Source organism: Manis pentadactyla, chromosome 14, assembly GCF_030020395.1.
Source record: "Manis pentadactyla isolate mManPen7 chromosome 14, mManPen7.hap1, whole genome shotgun sequence".
NCBI classification, from domain to species: Eukaryota; Metazoa; Chordata; class Mammalia; order Pholidota; family Manidae; genus Manis; species Manis pentadactyla.
Genome location: NC_080032.1, coordinates 50,372,192 through 50,391,099, shown reverse-complemented (window position 1 = coordinate 50,391,099; position 18,908 = coordinate 50,372,192). Strand labels below are relative to the sequence as shown.

The following is an 18,908-nucleotide window of genomic DNA, read 5'->3' as shown; positions in this document are numbered from 1 at the left end:
AGAATCAGAGAGGTTAATTAGCTTATCTAAGGTCACATGGTCAGTAAGTGGTGGAGTAAGTTATGTAAGTTATGTCTTACATAAACTTTAGGCTGTTTTATTTCTATCTGTGTGCTTCGTCTAAATTGTTTCCCTAAATCATGTATTTGTTCTTAAGAACTTACAGAGTCTGTGTCATGTCATTATGTACATTATCAACAAAATAGAAGAACACATCAAAGTAAGAAAAGTAATGCTCTAAGAATCAAGAAATAAGCCCTAATTCCAAGTAAGTCCTCCTTTCTCATCTACTTACTAAGCTATGATGTCCTGAAGAGTAATTAAAATGGCAAGGTTTTAGGAACTTAAGATGACTGGGTGGCAGAGGAGTGGGATGGGGAATTCACATTAGTTTCTGTTATCTTTAGTATATGCTATGGACTTAATGAGCCTCTCCCAACCCGATTCCTATGTTGAATAACATACAATTTGACGGGATTGGGAATTGGGGCCTTCGGAGTATAATTAACTCATGAGTACTGGACCCTCATGAATGGGACTAGTGCCCTTAAAAAAGAGGCCCTCTGAGAGCTCTCTCACCCTGTGCCATGAGAGAACACAATGAAAAGACTCTGTCTATGACCACAAGTGGGTTCTCATTGGACACCAAATCTGCCAGCACCTTAACCTTGGACTTCCTAGCTTCAGAACTGTGAGAAATGAATTTATTTTTATATATAAATCCACCCAGTCTCTGGTATTTCATTGTAGCAGTTCAAATGGACTGATACAGTACAACTTCCAGCAATCAAATTGATTCTGTAACTCCGTATTTCTAAAAATAACAGATTAACAAATATACCATTCTAAGAGTATAAACCAGAACCCAGATTTCTACATTCTTATTGACTGTAGAATAGGTCATATAGGAGAAAGAATATTCTCTCCTAATCAAGAGCCCAAGTATGCTTTTGCCCTATTTTTTCTAATATATTTTGAATCATTATTTCATCATTACTTCAAGAAACATGACCCTTTTCCATACAAATGGGGGAAAAAGTACTATACCAAAACCAAATGTAAATGATGGATATTCCCACATCTTCCCAAATTAGCATTACATGTAAATACACAAAAACCTGTGTGATAAAACTTAAAGCCTAATTTTAAAAATTTACTCAAATGATTAAAGAAAGTTCAAATTTATATATATTTTTCTTATTCAGGAAAAGGAAACTTTTAGATTTAAAAAACTAAGCTGACTATAATTAAAAAGAAACTTTTTACCAATATAAACAGTCTTTAACTCTGTGGGCTAAGGGACATATTATATTGGGAAAAGTAGACAACTTTGGAAGTTCTGATCAACATTACGAAATTATAACACCATCACTTTAGAGGTAAGTGACTTTATTTTCTTCCGAGAAAATATATTTATAAAGGGGAAAAGTTCCCTTTATTTCTTCAACAAAATTTATTCTGAAATACGAAATACTGTATGTATTTAGAAGAAAAAAGCCATAAACTATGAAGATTTCTTAATTAAAAAAATATACTGTGTAAATATAAATAAATATACTGTGTAGTTTACAAATATTCAGGGTCTTTATAAATTTTTCAAGTTTCTTAAGTCACCTCTAATTGTAGGATTTACTAATTCAAAAGACACACATAAGTATTTACAGTCCTTTTTGTATCCAACTACTTTTGTTTTTCAATTCAACACCATGGTTTCTAACTAAATTATCACAATCTTTGTTTATTAACAATGAATTATAACTGAACAAGTAACTTATAACTTGTAACTGTTTTTATTGCGAACTGTGTCTCTTAGAGTCAACATTTCATTTACTAAGTACTATTTGAAAACTAAATTGTCAAAATCCAGAAGATAGTACATTTTCTTAACAGCATGGCTTGGGAAAATACTCTTGGAAATGGTATCATGTGAAATTAAATCATTAAAGTAATTAAGGTAGACTAGATGATTTATTACTATATATACAAAATCTAGAAAATCAGAGTTAAATATACAATTATTTAAAAATAATCTACAATGATGTATATTCTATCCTATGTCATTTATACAACACCATGTGATGTCTGAAAATTAAATGATATTTTGAAGTTCTCAGAGAATGCTAGTAATTGCTCTGAGTTTTCTCTAAAAAAATGGACTGATACACCAATGGATTTTAACGTGAATTTGTGACTACATAAATATGACCTAAATCTTAACAAAAATAAGGCCGAGATTAAGTGATTTCCTACATTGGAAATTATAACATTAGAGACTTCCTATCAACTTCTGTGGAAAGTTATAATTTGATCAATAAAGAAAGATATTTAGAAACACAGGGTAAAAAAAGGAAAGTTTAAAATGTTCACCTTCAATTTATTTCATAGGTCACTGTTATACCATCTAATAAGATAATTAAAAACATGCAAGCAGCTGGTACTACAGCTAAACAGATTAATGTAATAGTCTGTAGTCATATGTGCTGGCAAGGGGTTCGCCTCTTTGGAGAGGAGAAGGTCAGCTGCCCTTGGGAAGAGGAGGGGGCTAGTGGGGAGAGAATATTCCTTTTACTATGAGGCCCTGTGCTACAGTCACTAAGTCAAACATCTACTGCAAACTGCTAAGTGGCAAACTGCTTCTTTTCTTTCATGCCCAGCAAAGATCTCTCACTGTAGTGGTTAAGTAAGAAACAGAAAGCTCATATAATTTTGACAGAAAACAATGGTCTTTAAAAAGTGCAAGATGTACTGCCTAAGCCAACAATGTCATCTCAATCCTTATAGATTTTCCATTTTAACACATCATCATCAAACTAGTTGGGAGATATGCAATAAAATTTCAACAAAAACTAGTTATTAACAAGATCTAGTTTATTAACCAGGCATCAAATAATAATCACACAGTGACTCAGGAGTTAAATGCAGCTGTACTCTATCTGAATCAATGAAGAAAAACCACAAAAGATACAAATCCAAAGTAAAGCCTCCTAGCCTGTGAAAAACAAATACGTGAGCAGTGGACACATAAAACTATAGTTAGGGTCCACTGACTGTAAATTTTAAAATTTATTTGTTACAATTCTAAAATGTATCTCTAAATTTATACCAATAGTAAAACATCCTCCTTTTATCTTTACTATGTGTATAAATTTGTTGCACAAAGGCAACATAGAATGCTGTATCAGAGAGTGAGAGTTTCAAGCCTCAAATTAAGCTTGTTCTTAGCTCTCTTCTAACAGACAAAAATTTCCTGTTTTTTTATTTTAATTCTTCCTTATGGTGTCCCTGTGTAAGAGCACTGTAAGAAGTCCTACACTCAAGAAGATTAATGATGATGACAATGATGGTGATGACGTCAACTGCAAGATAAAAAACCAGCTAATATTTATTCAGCGTTTATCATGTGACACCCCATTAATTCCTCATTGCAAGTGTGTTTTATTACCGGCAACTTTACGGTGAGGAAACTGAGGTTGAAATCTGTCCAAAGTTTCCAAAGCACTTGGAGTCAGGATTTAAATCAACTCACTAGGTTTAGATATTATTAAGAAACAAAAACCAAAACAACAAAAAACAGAGACTCTGCCCTCTTGAAACTGACAATCTATGACCAAATAACGGAAAACAATATAGATTTAAATAACCATTTCAAAAGTTAAAGAAATCTCAGCAGATGCTATAAAAGGTACACTGTTGAAGGGTTAAGACTGAGGTGACCAAGTTGCTGATCTGCATGACATAAGCACTAAAGAATTAGTAATGTCAGGCTTTGCATTTATATTTTCAAAAGGTTTATCTTAAACATTTAATCACAATCTTTACGAGTTGTGAGAAGGAAGCAGGTTACACATTATAACATCCATTTCATAAGATGACAAACTAAGGTTAATCATTATCCTGGACACAAATAAATACAGCTTGAATATATTGGAACTAGGCTGACAGCCCGGACTGACTCAGAGGTAAGAAAGGTCAGGGTTTCCGAGGCAGTTAAAATAACACAAAGGTAGAATTGTTAGGGTAGAGGATGTTTGAGGACTGGAGTATCCACATTTTTCTAATAACCTATTTCTTCTTAGTTTAAAAGAGCTATGATGGCAACAGAAAAATAATTTTGTTTCAAAAATAAATTTTTATGACAATTCTATTGCCTAGGTTTTATCAGTTAACCTAAATATGAAAGTATACCCCAGAGTTGTGCTTCTATGAATTCTGCATTTAACCTAAGTGTCAAATTCACAAGCAAGCTCATTACATTGTAAGAGCTATTGCCTACTGAGCAGAAAAATATTCATTTCACACCTTAAATACTATAATACTATTTGATAACAGCACAGGCCTGCCAACTATTAAAAGTTCGTTTTATATACTGTATTACCTGAGTGTTTTATCTTGCCATTTTAATTACAACAATAAATTAATATCCTAACATTACAATACTGACAGGCATTGATTAAAACTATATTAGTTAACATTAGTATTTATTGTGCAAAGTTGCATTAGGAGTTCATTTTCAAAGTCTAATTATCATTCAATAATACTCAGACACTTTAATCTTCAAACTTCAACAACAAAATAAACTACAAGATAATACTGTGCCTTCACAGTAACACATTTCTCTTAATATTATATTAGGTCCATTATTTACTATAATTAGCTAAACTACAAATGTAATTGTAAAATATAATTCACCAACAAAATATATATACATCTGGATTTTGCTTCCTTTGAAAGACATCGCTGTTTTCCTTTTGTCTTGGTTATTTTTTATTGTATTTATATCTAATAATGATATTACCACCAGAGATTTTACATATATTATCATATTAAAATTCTTTACGTGCATGCCAAATCATGAATATTTACTTAACTTTTATATTCACTTTTTCTTTTTTTGGTGTAGTCATCTGTAACATGTTCAGATAGAGGAGTCTACCTATTATTTAATATGTCTAATTCCCAGCTTTATATTACACTTCACCTCTAAAAAAGGATTTGGAAAATTCCAACATTTGTAAGGTAGGCTGGGTACTGTGAAATATAATGACAACATATGAGCTTTCCTGCTGTGACAACACCCTCTGGAACACCAGAGGAACATAAGCCCTTTGTAGTATCTATGAAACTTGAACAACTGAGTATTTATACAGACACTAACTGATATAAAATAAAAATGTCAAGCGTTTTAACTGCCTTCTCATTTTTGGAATTCATAAACAAATTGTAATAACTTTCATCCTAACTATATTCTTATAAAGTGCTTCTTGTATACAAGGCCCTACTCTACAGATGTTGAAAGCTTGTCTGGGATCTGAAGAAACATGACACAGTTTCAATTAGGAATACAGAGTATGTGTTCAAATAAAAATACAAAGATTTTAAGCATAAATTCCATATTTACTATATAAAAAGAGAGTTTAACATTCAAATGAGTTTCCAAGTGTACAGCGGTTCTTGCATGTATTTCATAGTGTCATCACACAAGAATCAAAACTAATTAACCACAAGGATGATGTACTCCAATTATAGTATTTCTCCAAGATCCTGCACTGTTATCTATAATGATAGAATGTATTACTATTGAATCTGTACAATTTTTTCCTTAGAGGAAAACAACCTAGTTCTTGCGTCATGTAGGTTCATGATATGAATTTTTAAAACTGACTAGAAGTACTTGAACGTTTCTTCTTCCTAGATTTCCGTTATGAAGGAACAAAATCCATAAACATTCGTTCAAGCAAATTCAACTTATAAAGAGAATAACAAAAGACTAGATAAGATATATGTTTTCTTAACTAATGTATCCTTTCTTTAAAAATCACTAATTGAGATGTAACTGTCCTGTATGCTGAACAGCCAAACAGGATATTAATAAATTGCATATAATGTAACCATGGATTATATTTTATACTCCCTTAGATGTTCATAAACAGTATACTCAGTTTTAGTAGGAAACTTAAACAAAAGAAAACCTTTAGTACTATAGCAGATATACTGGAAAAACAAAACCAAAATGGATTATAAAAAAAGCTTAATACTACAGATACATTCATTCCAGTTATCCTACTATGGGGTAACAACTGGTATCTACAATAAGTCTGTTTACTCAAGAACTTAGAATTTATATTTTCCATTACTCAGTGAGTCTGCAGAACAATTGTATATCACAATATTCTTTACATTTGTCATATTTTTAAAGCACAGGTAACAGTTCCTCACTAAGTGCACTACCTGTACGATTAGGTATCTTGAACGTCATCTTGTATTATTATGTATTTATGTATTCAACACCTACCTATAGGAATTAAAAGTCCCATCAGAATCTAAAGTAGAACTTGTTCTTCTTCCATTTTTATTTGAATCTCCTAGAAAAAAAAATTTACAAACACTCAAATAATGGACATGATGAAACTGAACACTGCAGCTGAAAGCTACTGTGTGACAAATCTATGCAGTATAGTGGGTAAAAGAGCATATATCCCCATTATCCCTCCCCCAAATATCTTTTATAATCAGAGCAAAAAAACCCATTATGATGGTGAAATAAACCAACACCACCACTCCTACCTTGCAGAGCAATACTATCAAAGCAGTTACTAACAGGAGCAAATGAAGCACCATATAGACATTTCTTCTTATAAATCACAGACAAAACCAAAATTTTAAAGCAATTTCAATGTAGACAAATGTTCATAAACAAAGGGAAACTTTTGTTAGCAACCGAGTCACACATCCTGACACTGGTGTGTCATAAGAGAGCAGGCAGGGGGCAGACCTGGAATGTCTTCCAGTCCCCACTTCTCCACTCCAGGAAAGTGTTAAGCAGAGAGGTAAAACCAACCCGACTTGGGAGGTGATGATCAAGAATGCATTCTAATGAGCTTTTAATACCTCTTAATATTCTTACCAAAACTTTATATTTTAACTGTGGGCAAAAGTTCAGCAGTATAAAAAATGAAAAACCATCATCATCAAAAGGTATTTCTGCTCCATGTGGTGATATCAAACATTTAAGTAAAAAAAAAACATTTTCCACTTAAGGAACTGGCATATTTGTAAAATAAGATAAAGAACAAATTCAGTTTCAGAATTATGGAATATGAAATAAACTTGTTAAATGAGCTAAAACTTTGCTTGACAATGCCACAACATAAAATATATATCCTTATGGATAGAAATTTAATTTTAGTAGTTTAAATTTTAAAATACATACTTCAAAGTATAGTTTTTAATAAAATCATAGAATACTACTACTGAATATACCATTTATTCTTAGAAACAAATTAAAAAGACTAGAATCTGATTCCATTTATACTTCATGAATGTAACTTTAATAAACATCAAATTATATTCACTTTTATGATATTTAAACCTTAATAATTTAATGACTTACCCAATTTTAATTTATACTTTTAACCCACGTTGAACAATCTAAGGTGTCACTAGAGTCACAGTGGTCCTGGTTAAGTCAAATAGTAATTACAGAGCTTTCACTCTGAAGATGAGATTATTTTTAATTTATTGAGTATAGTACTTAAGGTACCATACTTACATAATTATGCTACTCATTAAATGGTTACTGAAAGCTGAAATGTAATTTTAATGACAGCTACCTATTTTTCTTTGTACATTTTATAGTTGACAGATTAGTCAAGAGTGTTGGTTCTTATCAAAATCTTTGCAGTTGCACCAAAGTGTTTAGGAGGACAAGAACTGGACTGAGCCCGCTTACTGAACTTATAATTCTACTCTTCTTTTAAAATGCAGTTTCAGGTTTATTTTTCTATTATTAAATAAAAATCCTAAAATGGATTATAGCATTTAAAAATGTTGCTAAATTATATGGAAGGAAATAATTCCAAAACAACTGAATGTTTAATATAAACATGTTGGCATATTTTGTTAATTCTTTGAAAAGAATCTTACAGCTGTATACCATGAGATTACTCATATAACACACCTCATTTTCTTAAAAAAAATTAATGGTAATGTAATAAATTAAAAAGATTTATGGAAAATTAGTCTATGTCTTGCTAAATAAAAATTTCATATAACACATGTTATTTAACAGCTTGCAGACATTTCCTATGAAACACTCTATAGTCAGCATAGTATAAGTGTATTATCATACATTTAAAATATTTTTTTAAAACTAAAGATTATAGTTAAATACAAAAAAACTCACCAATAGAATATTTCCTCCCTTCTGATATTTATCAGATCAAATATAAAACCCTTCAAATAACTGAGAAACTTTCAGTTTTTTAAACAACTAGGTTTTGTCATAATATATTACAAAAGTTTTCTTCATTTTACATGTTTCCAAATGAATATATCATTAAATGTAACCTTCAAAGGATGGTAATAAGGAAAAAAAGCAGTTTTTCTTTTTCAAAAACATACCAAATAGGAGCACAATTGTTTCTCTAAACAGTATTACAGAAAAGATTTCAGAGTTTGCTATATGGGGAAAAGGCAATAAAGTTTTGAAGCGGGAAAAACTGCTTTGTTCCTTCAATCCTCTAGTTGAAATTAATTATAGCAAATGTTTATGAAAACATCTGTTCCTTACAGTTATAAATTCTTAATTTTAGTATGGATGCTTCCAGACTCTTATTTTGGAAGGAAATTGTCTGACAATTGAAAGGTTTACAAAAGAACAGACACGACTTGTAATTCTGGAAAACTGTATATATGGTGTGCTATATCCTATAGAGATTTTTGTTTGTGTGAATTATTTGGAGGGGCTTAAAACTGGTAACTAGGAGAAATCAAAGACAAACAAAGAGGCTCATCTTTCATTTAAGTGATCATACAATAAAAACATATCTGTAACCCAAGAAAACACCAACTAGAAATTATAAACAAATGCTACTTTACTACCAATCTGATTTGGAGGTAAGTATAATAAACTACACATTAATTTTATCAGGGATTTAAATAAGTCTAATGCCAATACAATCATGGAAAGGTATGTGTAATGTTCCTCCAAAATAACAACAGAGGGTGCAAGAGAGTTTAATACGACATTTTTAGTTTCTATTCTGATTCTTGAAATAAGTTGTCAGGTAGATATAACTGTCACAAGAATACACAGATTTTTTTCAGATCTCCCTCTCTCTTGCACACACACACATGCATAAATTCATTATTAATCTTACACAAAGACCTTTAAATGATCAAACAGCACACAAACTTAAATGTATTTTAAGATAACAGACTTCCTGTCACTTGCTTGAAAAGTAGTAACAGAGTAAATTTTTAAAATGCAACTGTGACTTCAAAGGTATTTCAATATTTAGTGTAAACTAACCAAACTAACCATGAAATAATCTAGATATATTAAGCAAATTTTAAATGGATACATAAATTACATGCAATATATAACATACATATGTGCTGTTACATATGTATAATATTGTATAACATATTATGTCCTTATAATAACAGTTTATCAATTGTGACTATTACAGTTTGAAATTTACATAATACATTCATTTCTCATTACCTGTTAAGTAACTTTGTAAAATGAATTCATAACATTCATAATTAAAATAAGTTGGCTAATTTTAAAAAAACACTTGTAGTTATACTGTCTTAAGTAAGGATACAAAAAATACGTTATTTTTTATTAGCAATTTCTAACATACATGTATCTAATTCATTAAGCCAATAATATATGTAATAGTAAATTTCAAAACAGGATAAATCTAACACTGCATTCCTTTTAGCTTTTATGGCAGTCATGTTTGGCTAAGGGCATTTATAGTATTTATCTGTACACTGTTGAAATCACAGTAAGCAAAGGTTTACAATAGATTTCTAGAGTACTTTTTATGCACAAACATCTACTTCATGATGGGAGAAGCAGAGATTTTAAACTGTGTTAGGCTAAAAACAACCAGAAAAACACTATAAATAAGCAGACCTACTCAAATGTGCCTTCAGTTTACATCTAAAAAACATCAAGTTTTAGAGTATCCTATCATACTGAGTATGAATTCCAAAAAGTATTATATAACAAGAAAAAGGGTTATCTCTGAATTGTTAGAGAAATGACATTACGTATATGTCATAAATATTTAATAGCAAGAGGGGGAAAAAGATTTGGTTCAAACCCAGTTGAAAACAAAGCTACGGGTGGCCACACTTAAGTTGTGATAGGATAATACGGCATAAATGAATAAGGTAAAGACCTAAAACCTTTTGTGACTCTTAAATAAATGAGCCTTACTATGAAATATTTTAATTAAATTAAAAATCCCATTAAAATAAAATGATCTCCCCACTAAAAAAAACCTTATGATTTAAGCATATTCCTGTGTTGACACACACCAAGGCAAAACATAATGACTCAGCATCATCTATTAAGACAGTAGTCAGTAAGGATACTTCCTCATGTCAGGAATCACACAGACATCAGTTTCTGTAGGCTAATTATTCATAGTATATATCCAAGACCACACATTAAACCTAATTAAACCACATTAAACAGCCAGCACTCAAGTAGACAACAGGCAAACTGTATATTTACTACTTCTCAATTTCCTCTCTATTGTTAACTTATCTACATTCAAATGATTTAATGGCCATATTTAGTTCTCTACATATTTTCAAATTCTTATTTTAGATAATGAAAACTCAAGTGTGAAACAAATATATAGGGACAATTTTAAATAAATAACATTTCTGATTGCCAAATTCAATTTAACATGATAGCATTACTGTTATTCCTATATATTAATAGAAATATTTTTAAAAGGAAGAGTGACATCAGCATGGTAGCAGAATGTACAACTCCAAATTCTCATCCTCCCAAAACAACATGGAAAAACAAGCAGTAACTGTCAGAACCAACTTTGATGACTCTGGAAAATAATCACAGATTTATAAAAACCAAATATACAATGAATTCAGAAAAAGGCAATCTGAAAACTCTGTAATGTTCTTACTTGGCCTTGCCCTATCCCTCCCTGGCATAGCAGTAGTCTTGAGAAGGAAGTCAGTCCCCAGTCTGAGATACTAGGAGGCATCTGCAGGGAGCAGAGCAGACAGTATTTGCAAAATATTGTGCAAATCTGTTCTAACTTGTTTAGGAGCTACCTGAAGAACTGACACAGGAGGTACATCTCTTTTTTGTCTAACTAAAAAGTAGAAGGCATTGCTTTTAAACACACTGCAAACCAAGCTTATCCAGCGATAGTTGGGGCAAAAGATGACAACTGAAACAGAAAACAGACTATCTAAGGCTCAGAAGCAAAAGCTAATGAGAGTTTCTTTGAAAAACTAGGATATTCAAAAACACCCACTTATATAGGGGAATGTATTAGGTCAGGCACATGTTCAGGGCAAGATGCATGGACTTATGGGAACTGAGAAGATGGTAAGCTTCTGCCTCAAGTGGATCACTAAGATGAGTGCAAGCCTGGCTAAATGATAAAGGACAGCTGCAGTACAGAGGTAATCTGCAAAGACATGGGGAGGTTTTTTTTTTGTTGTTGTTGATATTTTTAGCTTCAGTCATTCAAATAAATCTCTGTAAAAACCTTAGCTGAACACAACATAAAGAAATAAAGACTTCAGTGACTATGTATGTCAAAGAATAAGTCTATGCAAACAAAAAATAGTTCAGGAAAGTTACTAAATAGACTAAAACAGTCTTCAATAACATAAAAAAATAGCAAATCCTGGGGAAGGAGAGAATTCCAGAGTAACCAAACCATAATATTCAAATATCCAGTTGTCTGCAGCAACCACCATGACAAACCACAAAGCACACAAACCAGCTGAAAGCCTGGCTCATCAAAGGTACAAAAGTAAAATGACAGATACTATTCCTGAGGAATCTAGAAATTGGATTAGACAAAGACTTTGAAAGAATTGTCTTAAGGATGCTCAAAGAGGAAGAAAAATAGATGGAAAAAAAAAGGAAATCATGTAAACTAATGAGTAACCAAAATGAGAATATCAAAAAAGATACAGAAATTATGAAATGTAACAACAAACCATTTCTGGAGCTAAAAAAATACCTGAAATAAAAATTTCACTAGAGAGGTTCAACAACAGTGTGAGCAGGAAGAAGACAAAAATAACAAACTTGAAGACAGGACCACTGAAATTATGGAGTGTGGGGAACAAAAAGAAAAAAGAATGAAGAAAAATGAACAGAGCCTCAGACACTTTTATGTCACCATCAAGCACATGAACACATGCATTATGAGAGTCAGAGGTTGAAGAGAGGGAGAGAAAGAAATCTGAAGAAGCAATAGCCAGAAACTTCCCAAATTTGATAAAAGTCAAAAATCTATAAATCCAAGAAGCTCAATGAACTCTAGGTAGGATTAATCAGAGACATACATCAAGACACATAAGTATACTGTCTAAAGATGAAGACAGAAAATCTTGAAAGATGCAAGAGAGTTAATTTGTCACAACAAATTATTCAGATTGGTAACTGATTTCTCATCAGAAAACATCAGAATAAAAGACAGAGGAATGAGATACATTTAAAATGATTAAAGAAAAAGACTATCAACCAAGAATTTTATATCTAGCAAAATATTCCTTAAAAATTAGTGAGAAGTTCAGACATTTCCAGAAACACAAAAGCTGAGTCTGATACTATGAAAGGTAACCTAAAAGAAAAGCTAATAGCAGTTTTTCAGGCTGAAAGGACACTAGATAGTAACTCAAAGGTGTGGGAAGAAATAAAGTTCTCTGGTAAAGATAAATACATGAACTAATATAAAGAAGATCAGTATAATTGTACTTAAGGTTTGTAACACCACACTTGATTTCCTACAGGATATAAGACAAGTGCATAAAAAATAATTATAAACTAGGCTACTAAGCAACAATTTATAAAAATGTAATTTGTGACATAACATAAAAGGGGAAGGAGCACAGAACTGTATAAGAGCAGATATTTTGGATGCTATGAAGTTAAGTTTTGGTATCACCTGGAAGTAGACTGTTATAAATCTAGGATGTTAAATGTTAAGCCCTATAATAATAAAAAAGAACATATCTGAAAAATTACACAAGAATGAGAAAGAAACAAAAATGGTCACTACACAAAAATAAACCAAACACAAGAAAAAGCAGTAGTAGAGGAAATAAGGGAAAAGTATAAAAAATACAGAAAACAACAGCAAAATGGAAGAAGTAATTCTTTCATATCAGCAGTTACTTTAAATGTAACTGGATTAAAGTTTCTAATCGAACGTAGAGATTAGCATGAAAAAAATATATTCCATGTAAAAAGTAATAGATACAAGAATAATACTAATATCAGACAACATAGACTTTTTAAGTCAAAAGCTGTTATGAGACAAAGGAAATTATATATTGATAAAAGGGTCAATTCCTCAAGAAGGTTCATGACAATTACAAATACATATGCACCAAACAAAAGAACATGAAAATACATACAATATTGACATAATTGAAGACAGTTCTAGAATAATAGTTAAAGAACAATTCACCATTTTCAATAATGGACAGAATGCCTAGACAGAAGATTAATAAGAAAGTAGAGGACTTGAACAACAATGTAAACCAACTAGACCTAACAGACATTTATAAAACACTCTACCCCACAACAGAATATGCAATCTTCTTAAATACACATAGAACATTCTCCAGGGCAGACCATGTATATTAGGTCACAAAACAAGGCTCAGTATGTATATAAAAAGACTGAAATAATTCAAAGTATCTTCTCTGACTAAAAATGAATTAAGCTAGAGGCAAATTACAGAAGGAAAACTGGAAAATTCTCAAGTATAATAAATGCAAATATGTGTGTCTCTAGATGGATAGACAGAAAGACAAATATGGGTTTGGGATCTAAATAAACACACAGTGGTTTTAACTTTTAAGAAAAAAAATGTCCTGATAATCTTTGGTTAAACTTTAATTTCCAGTAAAAAAAATACTAACTTGGTAAAGTTAAACTGCCCCATTCACTTTAATGAAATTATGAAATAGAGGTACAGGGTCACAATTAAAAGCTACTACTCAGGCAAGATGGACCTGACCATAAGCTCCACCATTTACTTGTTCTATTACTTAACTGTTCAATACCTCAATCCCTCATGTGCAGTAACAGTTTCTGTATCAAAGTGTGGTCATAAGGATTAAATCAGATAAGTGTAAGTAAAGTGCTTAGCACAATTTAAGTCCTTAATAAATATTAGCTATCATTTTTATGAATAGTTTAATCAATGTATTTAAAATACTATATCCAGGGGAGGAATAAAGTAAAAGGCTATTATTTCTATATTAGGAGAATAAACTTATTCATAACTTAAATAACAAAATTATAAATCTCCTAATTAAAAATTCCTGATAAAACTTTTAAGTAAAAAAATGTTTATTTCATGAATTATACTGTGCAAGACTTGTGGTATTCTTTTAATATCCTTTGTGATGATAAACATACTAAAAATAAAATATATAAAAAGAGTAGGGTAAATAGTAAAATTAAATAAAATTACAGCCTTGAAATATAAAGCCATCCAATCTATGAGCTTATTAATATATATAAAATATAAATCCATCCAATCCATGAGCTTATTAATATATGTAAAAGTTTCTATGGATTGATAAAATGTAGACAGATAAAGAACTAAAACTATAGTCAATCTAGTAATAAACTAAAACTATCAGAGGATAGTAGGCAAAATTACACAAGCATCAGAAAAAAACAAGTTTTAAGAAGAATTTGTTAATGATTCTGCAACTGAATGGAAAAAGGCCTAATTTCAAAGATAATCACAAGTATAAGTACCCAATTTAACATGTAATAATACACAAAAGCAAAATTTCTACTTATTGTGATTATTATTTCTGGATATAATGTCATTTGTCCAGGCATCCCATGGATTTAAAGCTGCTTGATGTCTCAGAAAAAGAAACAAAACGAAACAAAAAAACCCAAAGTACACCAGGAATCAGTCAAGAAAACAGAATTCTGATGCAAAATTAATCTCTCTCTGGGTCCTGCCATGCACATTGATTATAGGAGTAGGGCCATATCAGACTAAGTTCATGAACATGCTGATCATCAAAATTGCCTGGGGAGAGGCATGAAGTGTGTGTGTGTGTTATGTATGGTGTGTCTGTGAGAGAGATTGAGGACAGTGAGGTAAAGAAAGGTGAAACTGAGGTAACTGGGTGAGGTCCAGAATTCCCTACTTTTAAAACATTTCCTAGATTATTTTGATAATCCTAGTCCAAAATAAACCTCTACTGTGCTAAAAGTGACAGTCTCGTTGTAGAAGGCAAATTGCCCCTATATAGGCAGATACTGAGTATCTTATGTATCATCATTTACTATGGACTATCAGTGAGGCACAAGGTTGGATCTCATTTTCCAGCAAAGGTAAGCGGATGGCAATGAGCTATACCAACTCTGTACATTACCTTAACAGACTAGTAGTTGTATGGATTATTGGAGGGCACAGCACACTGCTATTGACCTGTGTGGTACTCCTGTAGACTGCCTGGATCTCAAAAGCACCTTCCAACAATAGTTCAGAATGCTGGAATTTAGAAAATTACAAAACACATTTATACTAATTAGATACACAACAAAATAGATTTTTGTAAGAGCTTCCTCAGATGTACATGTGTTCACAAAAAATATTTGAAAATATTTCCTTAAACATGGAGAAAGAGTATTAAGACGAAGGATGATGATTATATAAACTTCACTTTGCTTCATTTTCTCAACAGAAATACAAATAATGATTTGGTTTAAACTTTGATCAAATGACATTTAAAATTTTGGTCCTAGTCTTAAAAACATCATTACCCACCCCCTCAAAAAAACCACAATAGCCTTTACAAGAAAATCTAATTAATACTTAGGTAATTCTAAACCCTGACCTTAAATTAACTGTTCAGTGACTAAATAAATATACATAACAAAAGTAATATACATATTATTTGCTAAATGGAGTGGAACTGGTATTGAAGTCCTATTTCATCTTCTATGTCTTTCAAATGATAACTATAAAATATTTACATAAGTTATTCTTTACCTTTTTGTATAAAAAAGGAAGTATTTTTTCCTACATAATAGATTCCACTGGGCACTTCCCATTTTCATTATTGATTAAAATCAGTGCTACATTCTTTAAGGTTGCTTTAAGATCTAGTGGACGAGACCTTGTAAAATGTAAAGACACCCAATAACCCCAAATACCCAGGTTTAGACATTAATATTAAATATCTCCTGTTTTGTATGAAAAATTAAAGTGGTAACTATTTTAAGGATATAAATTACAATTAATGAACCAAGGTAAATATCATATTTATGTGTTTTAAATGATATCTAATTGAACAAGTTCCTATATCAAAGATCTACTTGAAGAGCATAATGGGCATTTTAATGATAAATCCCAAAACTCAGATAAGAATCAAGGGCAAATATTATCAAACACATCTTTAGCCCTACAAATTATTTATTAAATTAAATCACATTTAAATACAGTAATAAAAAATGCTCAAATACAATATCAAAAATTTTTAAATGTTTACTATTTCCTTCAAATAAAAAATTCAAAAATAAATGATCCACAAAAATGTTTTATATTTTTGTTACAACATTAAATAATTGTGCTAAAAATCTGATTTTTTACTAAAAATTCTAAATACATAAATTGATTTCTATTTACCATTTTATGATGAAGTATTATTACGTATTAGTGGAGATGATTTTTTTAAACTTTATAACTAGAAATATGTAAAAAAAAAGATCCCTCCTTTAAATTTGCTAGGAAATGTGTAATACACAAAATTCAACTATCTATTTCTAGTACAATTCAAAGTACTTACTTAACTGAGCATTTTATCCTGAACATTTACTAATTCAAACTTGAAGTCATTTACTGGAATCATATAGTAGCTTTTCTACTTTTTCTATTTTTTCAACAAACATGTTGAATACCTCCTGCATTTTAGCACGAGTGATAACAATGGTAAGCAGAAGCTCAAAACCCATTCCCTGACATCCTTGAGTTTGTTGAAAGTTCAGCAGAGGACAGCAACAGTCAAAGCCATGTACATTAATGACTTTGAAAAACATTACAGAATACAGTTAAATACTCTACTACACATTCATACATGAAAGAGGAGAGGTCATTGACCAAAGACCACAGAGAGCACTCCAACAGAGACCAGTGTGTTCCAGGATTTGGGAAAGGTCATGTTCAAGATTTTGGTTAAGATGAATAGGAAGTCAATGAAAGGGTTTTAAGTAAAAGTTGAACAATGTAAGTTTTGCAGCTTTTAAAAGATGACTTGAACTTCAGGGTAAAACAATCTGAAGGTCCTATAGGGAGAAGGAGAGAGGATGAAGGGAGACTGGAAAAGAAGCTCTTGTACTCCAGGATGAAAAATGACATATAAGCCACTTTGATGATATTATCATGATACCATCTCAAGTATGGAGATTTACCATTTTTTAAGCTCATTGTTATTATTTACAGAGAGTCTGCTGTGTGCCAGGCACTGTTCTAGGACGTGGAAGTACCACAGTGAATAAAACAGAATGAAGTTGGGGGATATAACAAGCAAGTTCTGATAATAATAGGAGCTGTATAGAAAATACAACAGGATAATGTAACATTAAAGTGACTAGGGAGGGTGCTCTCTGCAAGGAGAGGTAATATTTGATTTGAGATTCTGTTAACACACAATTAGCCATTTAAACATCCATGGCAAAGGGCAAAACATACAAAGGCCCTATAACAGAAGCTAACTTTTAGAAAAGAGAGGAAAAAAAAAAAAAGATCAGTGTGGTTGGAAAGCTCTAAGGAGAGTTGTAGAGATGGTCTATGGGATGAGGGGCCATAGGATTTGAGGTTTTAAAGAGAGGAAGTCCACTTTTTAAATAAATACAATGAGAAGCCACCATGAAGTTTTAAAATGATGAAAAAGATTATTTATAACATGTTTGGAAAAGATCATTCTAGCTATTATGTGAACACTGGTTGGTTGGAAGGGGGTGGGCAAGACAGAGGCTAAGAGATTAGTTAGGATCTGTGTCCTAGGATAACCTGATAAAATGGGCAGAGACAACTGCACACTTAATTCTAAGACAGTCTAAATCAGGATTTGAAATCTGAAATCCTTTGAAATGACTGGACATTGTCACTGTGAAAAAGTAAATAACTGTTCTTAATATTTTATTTCCATACACAATTATAACTTGATTATTCATAATTTTATGCATTTTTATAAACTCCTTTCTACACAGATCAGAAATTTGGTTTCTAAATAGGATTGACATCTGAATCACAGAAAATAAGTAGAAGAAACAGTAAAAGAGTGCATTATAGATTACTAGTAAGATTTCAGGTTTTGTTCAACACAGAGCACTACTATAAACCTTTCTCCCACTGATCACACTAATAACTCTCGGCAAAGTACAAAAAGCAACTTCTTAAGACTGAAAAGTCAATAATAGCAGGCATACTGGACAAGGAAGTCAGAGATTCAGTGGTGGTAAATTGTTTTTTTTTTTTCCTGTTATCTCTCAGCTTTGAGATCATGTCAGGCTGCATATGAGAAATAAATAGCAGGCATGGAGGGCAAAAATTCCAATCCCATTTTCTTGGGACTAGGAAAAGAATCCTCTTTTCTTTTGCCCTTTTTTCATTTCCAATCTTACAACAAGGCCAGACCTAACTGCAGAATTATATTGCCGCAGTAGGTGGGTGGTAGCAATGATATAGGCATGTAAGACCTTGAGAAATAAAGTATCTTTTTGGTTAGAAAGCCAGGAAAAGGGGGACACTGTTGTGTGGACAGTGAGTTGGGAATCCCTATTATCTTTTTTTTTCTCTTTCTCTCATCACTTTGCCACAAAAGTGGGCCCACTGGTGTGGAACTACATGGTAGCA

At 31.5% G+C, this 18,908-nt stretch overlaps 1 protein-coding gene across 8 annotated transcripts in view; it reads right to left on the bottom strand.

Annotated features, from left to right (window-relative positions):
• TBC1D5 (TBC1 domain family member 5) overlaps positions 1-18,908 on the bottom strand; it is a 659,247-nt gene that overhangs the window by 298,350 nt on the left and 341,989 nt on the right. For 6 of the 8 annotated variants that reach the window (XM_057491222.1, XM_057491228.1, XM_057491223.1 and 3 more), the window contains one exon: positions 6,293-6,362. In XM_057491222.1, coding sequence (XP_057347205.1) covers positions 6,293-6,362 — 70 coding nt within the window. The remainder of the gene's footprint in view (positions 1-6,292; positions 6,363-18,908) is intronic. The other 2 variants (XM_057491224.1, XM_057491225.1) reach the window with 1 other exon arrangement.